Source organism: Protopterus annectens, chromosome 7.part0 (assembly GCF_019279795.1).
Source record: "Protopterus annectens isolate FY-2018-M chromosome 7.part0, PAN1.0, whole genome shotgun sequence".
Taxonomy (NCBI): domain Eukaryota; kingdom Metazoa; phylum Chordata; order Ceratodontiformes; family Protopteridae; genus Protopterus; species Protopterus annectens.
The window spans coordinates 792370600-792383789 of NC_056739.1; the positions used below are offsets into that span (position 1 = coordinate 792370600).

Genomic DNA, 13190 nt, shown 5'->3' on the forward strand with positions numbered 1-13190 from the left:
CAGCTAACAGTTGTCGTCAATACCTCTTATCCACTCTGCTCAGTGTGTATATTTTTCATTCAGATTAGTTTCTCTGAGAACTAATCCCTCTTTTATTCCTAAGGTAGTTTCCAGTTTAACCTGAAACCAGTCTATTCAACTGCCTACTTTTTTCAACAATCCCCAGAATAAAGGGAAAGGATTCTGCACTATCTTGATGTGCATATACAGCCGAAATTATACTTAAGACTAAATCCTTTCGAAAATCTGAACAGTTGTTGGTTAGCTTTGCTCCTGGGGCTCAGGATAAAGCTATTTCAAAACAAACAATCTCCTAATGGATTGCTCATTGTATTCACTTTTGTTACCTACAGCATGGGAAGGTTCCCCCCTCAGGATATTAGGACCCATTCTACTAGGGCAGCCTCGACCTCTGCAGCTTTTCTGAGAGGTGTGCCTACTAAGGACATTCTAGAAGCAGCTACTTGGTCTTCTGTCCATACTTTCACAAAGCATTACAATCTACCTTTGTTTTTTAAATCCAGGGCTGGTTTTGCCTCTGCAGTTTTGCAGAACCTTCTTACCAACCCTTAATCTGTGATCCTTCCTCCCCCCCTTTGTATTTTTCCTGGGCTTTAGGAATCAACCCATATGTGAGGACTGCAGCAATGAAACATGAAGAACATAATACAGTTGTGTAGATTTACCATAAATGTAGATGTTTGAGTGTATTCACTGTTGCAGTCCTGGTTTCCCCACCCTCCATTCCCATTTTTTTCCCTAAGGCATAGACTACTTATTTTAATTTTTTGTATGACATGTGTCCAGGGTGTTTCCTTCCGGGCTTAGCCTTATTTTGGCGGCTCCTGACAGTTAAGGCAAGAAAAACTGAGGAAATGGCGTCAGCTGCCTCCCTTTATACCCGACATTCTGACATCAGTTTTACAACTGACAGCAGCTGACGTCATATACCAAGGACTCTGGTATTCAGGCCGACTGTGGGCTTCCGGGAGCCGGATAACCCATATGTGAGGACTGCAACAGTGAATACACTCGAACATCTACATTTATGGTAAGTGTACACAACTGTACTATTTCCATGATGGTTTGGAAGAATGTTGCTTCGCTTCTCATAGACTTAGTAAGTCATTCTTAAAAGGGACACTCTTGCTGAAATCCCCTTTCAAAGATCCTACTCCTTCTTGTGACCTAAACCTAGTATTGCAAACCATTGTAAGTTCTCCTTTTGAACCATCTGCAGGCTGTGATCTAAAGTACTTGTCATGGAAAACATTATTTTTGGTGGTAATGACCTCTGCAAGATGAATTTTAGAAATTCAGGCCTTATTATATAAACCTTTCTAACTGATTTTTCACGAAGACGGTTTCACAAATCCCACCTTTAGTGGTTTTGGAATCTAATATCAATCAGTCAATTAATTTGTAAGTATTCGTACATTTGCTAGATGTTCATGGACAATTACATTTTTATCTTCACAGAACTAATGACATCATAAAATCTGACCAACTGTTTTTGTCCTTTTCAAGTACTAGTTTTGGTAAACATGTTCGCAAGGCAACCTTAGCCAGATGGCTCAAGGATTGCATTTCCTTTTATTTATGCCAAAAAGAAAATTGCTTTGCCTAAACCTGTGAAGGCTCATTCTGCAAGATCTATGGCCACATCAGTGGTATTCATAGGTTCTTAGGTAGGTACTAGGCTATTGGCCCTAGGGCCTATACAAGCCTAGCCAAAAAGGTACCCTGGCTTTTGCCACCCAAGAAAATTATTTTCCTCTGCCCCTGTCGAGCAGAGCCACAGAGGTGATCCCTGGGGTGAATTTCGTATTTCCCATCCTATCATCAAGATTTTTCTTGAAGAGTGCTAATGAGGAGCTTTGTTTGATGTAGATAGGTAGTTTGTTCCAGAGTATGGGAAGTCTCTGGGACAGGAATCTATCCCTCCAGCATGTTCTGTTTATTGGGTGACAAGGTTTAGGTCCCTAGAGCATGTAGCTCAGAGGGATTGGGATTTCTTTAAGTGGAGCATGTCCAACAGCTCTGGGTTTGACATAGCTTTGTATGTTAGGCAGAGATCGCCTCTGAGTAGGCGATATGCGACGGAGTAAAGCTGGAGATTTTTGAGCCAGTCTGCATAGGGCATCTGTTTGAGGCTGGTAATCCTCTTTGTGAGGTATTTCTGCGGCCATTACAGTTGTTGTAGATGTCTTGTGAGGTACATACCAAAAGGGGCATTGTACTCTATAATGGGTCTAATGAGTGACGAGTAGAGGGGAACAATGACCTCTTTTTTTCCTGGATGAGAAACCTTTTGTGATGAGGTGTGCCATGTAGAAGGATTTCCTGACTACTGTGGCAATGTGATTATCAAAGGAGAGACTACTGTCCAGCTGTGTCCCAAGGTCTCTTATCGCACTTATGGTATTAAGTAGACTACCTCCTATTTAGTAGCTCATGGGTACAGAGTTTTTACCAAAGGGGATGACAATGCACTTTTTGGCATTGAGCTTGAGGCCATGGCTTTGACAACAGGCATCTGTCTCAGTGAGGCCCTTTTGTAGGATGTCCACATCGTTAGGAGTTTGTTATAGCTCCTAGTTTGCAGTCATCTGCGAACTTTGTTAGCCAAAGTCCTCCTGTGTTTGCTTGTACTTCAGAAAAGTAGATACCAAATAGGAGAGGCGGTACGCAACTTGTCACTGGTCTGAAGTCGGATTTGCAGTCTGCTACTTTCACAGTGTGGGTTCTGTCAGTGAGCCAGTTGGCAACCCATCATGTGACATAGGGATTTATACCTAGTTTAGTGAATTTATCTGTAATTCCAGAGTGGGGGATGGTGTCACAAACCTTGTCGAGATCTAGATAAGCTGTGTGAACCACCTTACCCTCGTCTACGGCTTTGGTGACTGCTTCAAAGAAGTCGTTCAGATTTAGGAGACATGATCTGCCTTTTACAAACCTGAACGTGGTGGGGTCCAGAGTTTGGAGATTACCAATGTCTTTGTTTATAAGTTCCATGGCCTTGCAGACCAGGCTCGTTAGGCTAATAGGGCGGTAGTTCCCGGGGTCCATGGAGGCTCCCCCTTTGTGAAGTGGGATAACCATCGATGTGCACCATTCAGTGGGCACAAAGCCTGAGGTGAGGCTATGACTGAACATGGTGCTTAGGTGGGGTGCTCGTTCATTCTGTAGTTCATGTAGAATGCAGCCTGGGATGTTGTCAGGTCCCATGGATGTTGTGTTCTTGGCTTTGGAGAGTGCAGTCTTTACTTGTTCATCCATGATTATAGGGGTTTTGCATTCTTCCGGTATTAAGATGGGCCCTTTGGAGGGTGAGAGGGAGGTAAAGTTAGCACTGAACCTGTCTGCCAGAATGTAGGCAATATCAGTCGGTTCTGTGTATTTAGTGCCATTGTGCTGTAACTCAGAGTAGATCTGAGTGTTACCATTGAGATTCTTGACATAGCTGTAGAATGCTTTGTGGTCGTCTTTGGAATCATTGGCAATTTTATTTTCATAACTGGCTTTGGAGGATTTTATGAGGGATCTCAGCTTCTTGCTGAGGCTGACCAGAGAGTTCCTCCAATCTTGGGATTTTCTCTCTTTTGCAACAGCTTCTTCCTTCTGTTGTAGAGTTTGTTTATGGCAGAGGACCACCAGATTGGCTTCCTTTTTTTGGAGAATAGCGTCTTGGTTCTGTTGGGGATGGCACGATCCATGCACTTGTGTATATGTTTATACAGTGCATTTGTGTAAGATTCAGCAGTCGGACCTCTATTGTCTGTCCGCATGGGTGTCGTGAAGTTTGCCACTTCTGTCTCAAGAAGCATGAAGTTGGCTTTGGAGTAGTTTTTGATGGTGGTTTCCTTAATGGGGGGTGGGGGTAGGATATGGATGTCTAGGGTTATTAGCTTGTGGTCGGATCTGACCAACGAGGAGTTGACCTCTGGCATGGAACATTGGTTACCCATATTGGTAATGACCAGTTCCAGGATATTGCTGCCCCTGGTGAGGATGTGGACAAGCTGATCCAAGGCGTTGGAATTTATGAATTTCAGTAAACGTTGAATGAATGAGTTGGTACATGAGTAGTTTTCCCAGTTGATGGTGGGGTAGTTGAAATCGCCCATAATTAAGGTATTGGGTTGTACCGTAATATTTTCCAGTATCTTAAGAAAAGAAGAGTGGGAATCCTAGGGCATGGTGGGGGATCTGTAACAAGCTACAATCTGGATTGCAGTCTTGCCCAGTGTTAGTTGCACTTGGATAATTTCAAATGCATTATGTTGAGCAACTAGCCTGGAGGTGTGGGTATCCTTAATGAATATGGACACGCCTCCGCCTTTAGTGTTTCGGTCCAGGTTAGGTGGCAGAAAGGTATGGTATGAATTATAGCCTGGTAATGCAGGGGTGCTCTCTGGAGCTTTGAACCAGGTCTCTGTCACTGCACAGATCGCAATGTTCTCCATTTTAAGGAATGCCTCGAGTGAATGCATTTTGAGGTTTAGACTTCTAGCATTGAGTAGCATTACCTTCAGAGCTTGCTTGCTTGTACCTGTTACAGTGGTGAATTTAGCATTTGAACCTTGCCTAAAAAAGGCACTATGGGATGGAAAGAGCCTTAGGCAGTATCTGGAATCCCAGGGGTGACAGGTGCAGGCCATCTGTGGCAATGAATTGTGGTCTGTTGACCATGTCTTCCCAGGCAGACAGATACTGGATTCCCTTAGAGTGACACCAGAAGCTTAGCCAATTGTTGAAGTCAATCATTTTGACCGTGTAGTGTGGTATCATTCTGGGCGATGGCAGTATGCTACTCAGGGCTAGAGTCATACCTACCTGGGTTACAAGATCCGAGAGCTCCTCCATGTCTCTCTTCATGTAGTCCAGGGAGGTACATCTCATTTCATTCACACCAACATGGACAATGACAGAGTCGTATTTGTACTTGTTTTGGAGTGACCTGAGTGCGTGAGTTATGTGCCTGAACCTGGCACCCGACAGGCAGCTGACAGTAACTTTCTCCTTGTTTAACCTGGTGAGTGGGTCATCAGTGTGCCTGACTATAGAGTCACCTATGACTAGTGTGTTGGGTACGTTGTTTTGCCTTATGGGCTGAGGTTGAGTGGCACACTGAATTTGTGGGCTGTGTGTCATTTGGGTATTGTTCGGGGGGGTGGTTGTCTGCGTTTCAGCTTGTAAGGTGTCTGCTGCTTGGGCAGATTTTTATTGAGAGCCTCCGTGAATGTGAGTGTGTGCTTTCTGTTTCTATGTGTGGGTTTTGGTAGTGTGGGATTTGATGGACTTTGTGTTGAGTGTGGTGTGGTGCAGGTGTTAACCTTCTCCTCTTGACTGTCTAGTCCAGTCTTGGCTGGAGAGAGCTTGGCTTCCAGTTTGGCTATATAAGTGCATCTCTCACAGGTTGTAGTGTTGGGTGGTAGGAGGAGAGGGTTGTCAGTGTACATGAGGCAATTGCTACATTGCCCCAAGATGCCCAGATTCATCAGGTGGACAGGAAAAATCACCAGGAGCTGACCTATGGACATGCCTGGATAGGTGCTTATTAATTTAAGTACTAAGAACTATTCTCTTCTTGACAAGTGAGGAAAGTCAAGTGCTGTAGTAATTTGTAGTTTATTTAGTGCTTACACCTAGTTCTGAGCAAGTGCTGACACAAGGAAATAGTTTTCAGTACTGAAACTAAAAAACTGGCTAGTTCAGGCTAAAGCTAGGTAGTTTTAGCACCAATCCCAAAAAGAGAAGCAGGCCATGGCCTGTTTTGGTGATCCAGTCTTGTCCCAGAAGATGCAAGGGTCTACAGGCTTTTGTAGCCTTTTTCTGGTAGATGCCTTGAGTGGCAACCAGACCAATCAGGTATGTTAAGCACAGACACTCACTCTCCAACCAGAGTGAGTCAGGAATCAATGCACTCTGCTCTTACTCTCACCAGGATCAGCATATAAGCACAGATTCTAAGCTGTTACTTATAAAACAGTTAAGCTTTCTGATGATCAGCAGTCTCCAGGAAATAATGTAACTGCACTCCTCTCACCAGGAGAAAACAGAAGCACTAATCCCAAGATGACTACTGAGAGGCAGAATGTGAGCTCTCCAATAACTGGTGGTCTTGCAATAAATGCTTAAAGGTAAGATGAAAAAAAATGGTTTAGCCTAAACACTGCAGTGTGCACTAGAGGAGTTAGATGTGAAAGTCTAAAAGTTAAGTTTTAGTGGAAAGTCACTATTTTTAAAACAGCAAGATAAATTGAAAGGGGGTGGTCACTTTTGTATTCTGATACTATGGAATACAGTAGGATGGCCAATAAATTTAAATAGTTGAAGGGGAGTGATTTCACAAAATGATAATTTTGTGCTTACTCACACTAGCCAGTAAAACAGAGAGGAATGAGATATATGGTCACGTTAACATCAGAGGCAGGCAACTAGAAAGACAGTGGTGTTTAAGAACTCAACAGTAACCGGGTTGGAGTGTGGCTTGCTGTCTGACTCAAAAGATACAGAGCTGTGGTCTCTTTTCAAGTTTAAGTATGCAGTTAAAAGCAGAATACAAGTAAAACGGTGTAAAGATAACAAATCACAGTATACAAAATAGAAAAAAGCAATAAATTAATACAAAATGCAACAAATAAAAAGCAAACTAACCTTTCCCTCACAGCAAACTGTAGCGGAATCTGGGAGAATGACTAATCTGGCTAACTTGAGGCTCTTAACATGGAAGACAGTTTTACTGATTGCTCTGACCTCTGCAAGAATTGTATCTGAGTTGCAGGTTTTTATGGTGAGTCATTCCTATTTAATTTTCCACAGAGACAGAGTTCCTTTGAGAACAAATCCTTTTTTATCCCTGAAGAGGTATTCAAGTTTACTTTAAGCCAATTTGTACATCTCTCCATTTCTTTTCCAAAACCTAAAAAGGAAGGAGAAAGCATGCTCCATACCATGGATGTCCACAGGCAAGATGGCTACTATCTTGACAAAACTAACTCTCAGATCTTTGGATCATATGTTCATTTCTTATGACGGTAAGAAGGGAAAACCTGTGTCAAAGTAGACTATTTCCAAATGGTTGTCTAAGGCTGTTAACTTTTGTTATACATACTACCAGTAGGGTAGCTAGGATGGGGCAAAGGGGGCAACTGCTGCATCCACAAAGTGTTGGGTGGTGCTTGCGAAATTGTAGCAGCAGGCAATTTGCCATAGTTTAAAAGTAAAAAAAAAAAAAAAATCTCTCTGTGGAGTATAAACTGGAAAGGGGCAAGCAGTTTGGGTACTGTCTGCAGGAAACTTTTTTTTTTTTTTTTTTTTTTCCCCGGGTGGAGCTCTATTTACTGGTACCTGTACAAGGTGCTGATTGAGCCAGGTATGCTTCTGCTCACCACAGCAGAACTGTTCCAGGTGGGATCAAGGCTCACTGTGCCAGGGCCTTGGTGTCATCTCTGGCTTTTTGGACAGGGTTGGATTCTAGAAGCAGCAACTTTGCTCTCTGTGTATACATTTACCAGGCATTAGAAGCTTGATTCCCTCTCTAGGTCTAGATCAGGCTTTGCTAAGACCATTCTGAAGAGACTTCTGGACACTTCCCCTTACATCTCCAAAATGTAGTAAGCTAGGTAATGAATCTATATAGTTAAGGCTACTGCAGCTGTGATCAATATGATGAACACAGAGCAGTTGTTTAAGTAAACTTATAACAGTTGATGTTTGTATGATCACTGCTACAGTAGCCACTCCATCCCCCTTGTCCATCCCCCTTGTTTTTTGGTGTGGTTATTGCTAAAATGTGAATGCTTGCTTTTTTTTGTTGTTCTTATCATTGTCCTTTAAGGGTTCAGCCTCCCTCTTTTGTTGGTATAAAAGTTCTGAAGTGCACCTAAAGCTGTCTTTGTAGTCAGCTCAGCTCTTGCTGACTGATAGTTTGAGCAGTTAGAAGGTGCTCTGAAGCTTTAAAAGCTGACCAACTGTTATATCTTTGACAGGCTGTAATCCATATAGCTAATGCTACTGCAGCAGTGATCATTCAGACATCTACTGTTACAGTAAGTTTATTTACACAACTGTACTATTGTTGACATTTCAGCCTAAACAGAAAATAATTGTACTTGATTTTTGTCTGTTCTTACAGGATAAGAATTGGGATATTGTAGACACGTCAAAAAATAAGCTTGATCAGTTTAAGAGAACAATGCCCCTGATCACCGACCTTCGGAACCCTGCAATGCGTGACAGGTAAGAATGTAATATGTGATCCAATTTTAACTGTAATATTTGGGTGTAAATGCCTTCCACAGTTGTAGTACAGTAGTTATCATGTTCTTAAGAGGGACAGCCACTGTAAAAAGAAGTCAAAATGTTTGGGTTTGCCCACTGTATATGCTTTTATATACCAAATCCGAGTTTTCCTAAGCTCTGCTTATATCCCTAATGAACTTATGCCAGAATTGTTTGCACTTTGTTTGGTATGCAAGGTATTCATATATAGCCAACATTTCTAGGAACCATCTTCATTTCTTCCTTACTACTTTTAGTACTTTACATCCCATGTCAATGTTAAAGTAATTCCATTTGTTTAGTTGCTCAATTGTACATTATTAAAATACCGATTCTTTCATCAAATGTCGAATGGTCCAAAGAATGAATGCAGAAAGAGGGATCTTTTTAGATCAAATCTAAAAACTTGGAAAAAACCCAAAAAACCTAAACTTTTTGCAGGAGGGAAGCCTTTCCCAGTACCCTACTCAACCTGATAGATCTGGTGTTGTCCTTTTCTTTCGTTCCTCAACAGATGGATTTTGGATCTAACTCTGACACATTGGATGAAACTGACAAGCTCCTCCCTTTACTCATAATGCCCTGGTCAACCTGCAGTACCTCAGGTCTTATTTGCTGCTATATTGATACAGATGCGGAGCTTTCTGTCAGAGCTTTGGGGTGTATTCTTTCATTTCAGTGAGCGCAGTTTCCTTGCCTTTTTTTATACAGTCTTAACTATTCTCATTGACTCTTCCTCCCTTACCTAGTTGCATGAGTTTCTATCGCATTCAGGATGTACATCCTATTTTTTTCTTTATTTGCTATTTTTCTGCCTAAGGTAGCTGTCAGTACCATTGCTGATACTTCTTTCTTTCTTTCTTCCTACAATTGTTGGTAGTTCATATAAAAAAAAAACAAAAGGTGGTTCTCTCTTTGCAGTTTGTTATAATTATGTCTGATAAACCAACTGGGTTTAAGAAATGCTTTTCTTGTGGGAACAAGAACCCTAATTCTGATGCCCACCAGGAGTTTGTGTATTGTCTGGTCTATCAGATCAGAAGACATCTATGTCTTCTACTCTGACTGCTTGCCTGTCTTGTTTGGCACAGATTCCATTGGACCAGGATGAGTGTCAGAGCTGAAGAATCATGCTAGATCGCGGGGGGGGGGGGGCTGGGTTCGACTATGAGGTTGTCAGAGCCATCCCTGCCCCTTGGAGCTTCAGTGTTGGACAGCTTAGGTCCAACTACCTCCTTCGAGCCAGGGGTTTCGGCAGGGCCAGGATGTAGTGACATCTGGAGCTTTGGCACCAGTGCAGTCAGCTATGGCTTCTCCCAGTCCTTCTGCTTGCAAAGTAGTTTGGTGGTCTTGTCTTACCTGAGAAGCACAACTGCTCTTTCTTCTTCGGATCCTACAGACCTCCCACTATCGGGTCCGAGCTCTAATCCTTTCAGACCTATCACACAGGGACAGATGGTACTATAAAACTTCCAGACAATCCCCCTCAAATACTTTTCCCTCTCTTTGGACACCTCTCCAGACCATCCGACTGAGGAGGGTCCTCCGTAAGAGAACGTACAAGAGGAACTGCACAGATTTCCCTCAGCAGTCTCTCAATGAAGATATTGACTTTGCTGAAGTGGAGGGGGTCCCCAAGGTATCCTTTGGAGACATCTTAGAAATTCTAAGGCAGAAAGGTGGACAGATGGATCCAATTCCCCTTCCCTGGAGGAGTCAGTGTTCGTGGAAGCTTTTGGGTCCAGCCAGTCTACGTCTTCAGTGACTCCCCCACTGATGAGCTTATAGATCTAGTCTCTCGCTGGGAATGAAAGTAACTGGATACTGTAGAGCCCATTCCCTGTCATCTTGATAAGTTCCTTGTCCCCCCAAGGACCAGCTACAGTGGAGCAAGGGGTTCCTTTTTGATGCCATGATTGTAGTAGTAGCCACAAAGAGGGAGCTGGCAGAGTCCATCTCCCTAACAGAGAGTCTAGGACATTGGACAGATCCAGAAAGCACATTTATGTCTCAATGACCTTTGCTTTATGATCTCTGAACTACATGGCACATTTCATTAGGCTGTAGTTGGATTTGACCAAAGAGCTTTCCAGATCTGTGTCCATGGAGGACTTCAGGAAGCCTTTTTCACAGCTAGCCACTCTTCTATACATCTCTTATGCGTCAATGAGGTAAAGACCTTGTCTGTCATAGGGATACGTTTTTCTATTCCTCAACGATCCTTTTCCAGCAATCAGTGAGGAGGTAGGAAGATGTGGTTCAGTAAGTCCAAAGTTCCTTTCCAAGATTCATGTGAGGATATTGCGCCCACAGCAGCGGGGTGAGTTCCAATGGAAGACACCATCCTCATGCCAGGGAAGGCCTGCAGAACGAGGGTTTCAGAGACTCTTTTTTTGGATAACATTTTTCATTGCTCCTGAAAGGTTACCCAACTGCCCACCTCTGGAGGCAGTTGGGGGCACTAGTCTGTACAGCTAGATGCCTAGGCATTAATAACAAAAGATACTTGGGTGCTAAAAAATCCTATCTAGAGATTATTTCATACCATTTTCACAAATTCCCCCAAACAAAAGGAAAAAGCTCCTTTACTTTCCACACAGTCAGAGGGTGGCACACTTCTAAAAATTCAAAAGCTGCTAAAGAGTCATCCAGCAGGTCCCAGCAGACCAGAAAGGATTTGGAACCTACTCCAGATTTCCTTTTAGTGCCAAAGAAAATAGGGGACCTGTGACCAATTCTGTACCTTAGCAAACTGAATCAGTTCGAAAGAAGTCAAAGTTCTGAATGGTCACAGTTCATTTAATTCTTCTGTTTCTGCACAAGGACAATTGTATGTGCTCCATTGATCTTCAGATTAAATACTATCACATTGAGGTGCACAGACAATCACAAAGATTTCTGTGCTTTTGGCTGGGGGCTAGTCATTACCAGTTAATAGCCCTGCCCTTTGGTCTCCCCACAGTCCCCCAGGAGTTTACCAAATGTATGGCAGTGGTAGCAGCTCACTTGAGACTGCTGGGATTTCCAGTGTTTCCATGCCTAGATGACTGGCTCCTCACTGCCCCAACTAGGCATCTCCTAGAGAAATCTGGAACTAAGCTCCAGTTATGTCAGTCCCTATGCAACTCAGTCAGCATCTGCAAGTTACATCTTCAACCCATTCAGAGCCTGGCGTAGATGAGACTGTTCCTTGATGCATTTTCACCTTTTCCACTGATACCCAAGGTACTGTTGAAAATCTGAGAATTACCAAAGATCATTGAGGTGACCCCCTTTTGGCCCAGGCAAAGTTGGTTCCAGCTGTTAATGGAATTGACTAAGAAATTACTAGAGGCCTCTTCACACTGTGGATCTGCTCACAGTGTCAGGGGTAACTGTTCCACCCCCTGCTTAGAGAAATTTTTACTGATTGCCGGGATGATTGTCTTGATACCTTTTAGGCACTTATTCCATGAGGATGTGCAGCAGGTATTGAAGGAGACATGAAAACCTGCAGCTCGAAAATCTTATGCTTACAAGTGGAAGAGATTTTCTAGGTGGTACCTGATTTTATTTTATTTTATTTTATTTATTTTACATTTGTTGACTGGGCTAGTCTAACTGGATATATGTCTATTTTCAGTAGAGGCCCAGGGTGATAAGCTCCAAGAACACAATTCTAATAAAAATGTTGGTATAATACATAATTTAACAAATAACAGCTCATTCCACAACTATATCACAAACCTATCACATACATATAACAAACCATAAGAATGAAATCACTACAAACATTGGTATTATCTACAAGATAAAATTCTCTTTGTTGTCAAGGAAACTGGACTTAGTATATAGAAGTAGTGGGTAAGCAGTAGCTAGTAATAGAAAGAGGAAGTTAGTCAGGATTAGTACAGGGGCATAACCAGTGTGTTGTAAGGTATAATTTCAGTTTATATTTGAAAGGTGATAGTGAGGACAGTGATGCAAGTTCACTGGGAAGTAGGTTCCAGTTTTTCCCAACAGTGTTAGAGAACAGAGAGTCTCTGGCCAGGTTGTTGGATTTACTTATGCAAACAAGTAGTTTATTTGAAGAGTGTAAGGTATTAAGATTTTTGTAGGGGTAATGAAGGTAGAAAGTATTGGAGTATTAGTAGGTTGATAAAGGGTCTTGTGGGCAATGGCACGTTGGTGAAATTTTAGCCGATTTTGTAGCTCAAGCCATCCTAGCTGCTTTAAATTGTAACAGTGGTGGGTTCTAAATGGATTGCCACTGGCAAATCTGGCAGTGTTATTGTAGGCGTTTTCTAGTTTGTTGAGGTTATTTTTTGACAGGTTAGTATAAATGAGTGAGACATAGATGAGTGTAGAGATTAGATGGGTGTGGGCAATAGTTATTCTGGCTGCTGGAGTAAGGAAGGGTTTGATCCTGTAGAGGGAGCCCAGTTTTTATTTACAGAGAGTACCATTATTAGATATGACTGTGAAATCTACTGGTGAGGACTTCCAGGCAGGAGCGAAGAGCAAGAGGTTTTTTGGGGGGGGGGGGGTTCAAGAGGAGGCAATGCTGTGTAAACCATTGTTCTACTGTATTAAACACCTTTTGGGTTAGGGACTGTAGTTCAGATGGAGAAGTGGCCGAGCATATTAATGTGGAATAATCTGCGTATTGTATGCAGGTAGCTTGAGGAATTACTGAGTGAAGGTTGTTAATAAAAATTGAGAATAGAAGGGGTCCTAATATGGAGCCTTGAGGGACACCAAGGGTAATGGGTAGATAGATTGTTATCCCATAGCACAGCCTGCTGTCTGTTATTTAAGTAGGATTGGAACCATTTTATAGCCAATGCATCTAGTGAAAGGGATTTGAGGATATTTATAAGTATCTGGTGGTTAGCCATATCGAATGCTTTTGACAGATTGAT

General features: G+C 42.5%; 1 protein-coding gene across 1 annotated transcript in view; it reads left to right on the forward strand.

Moving 5' to 3' along the window:
• Nucleotides 1–13190, forward strand: part of DNAH2 (dynein axonemal heavy chain 2) — a 6636854-nt gene that overhangs the window by 1878056 nt on the left and 4745608 nt on the right. Inside the window, exon 26 of the mRNA XM_044077324.1 lies at nt 8144–8247. Coding sequence (XP_043933259.1) covers nt 8144–8247 — 104 coding nt within the window. The remainder of the gene's footprint in view (nt 1–8143; nt 8248–13190) is intronic.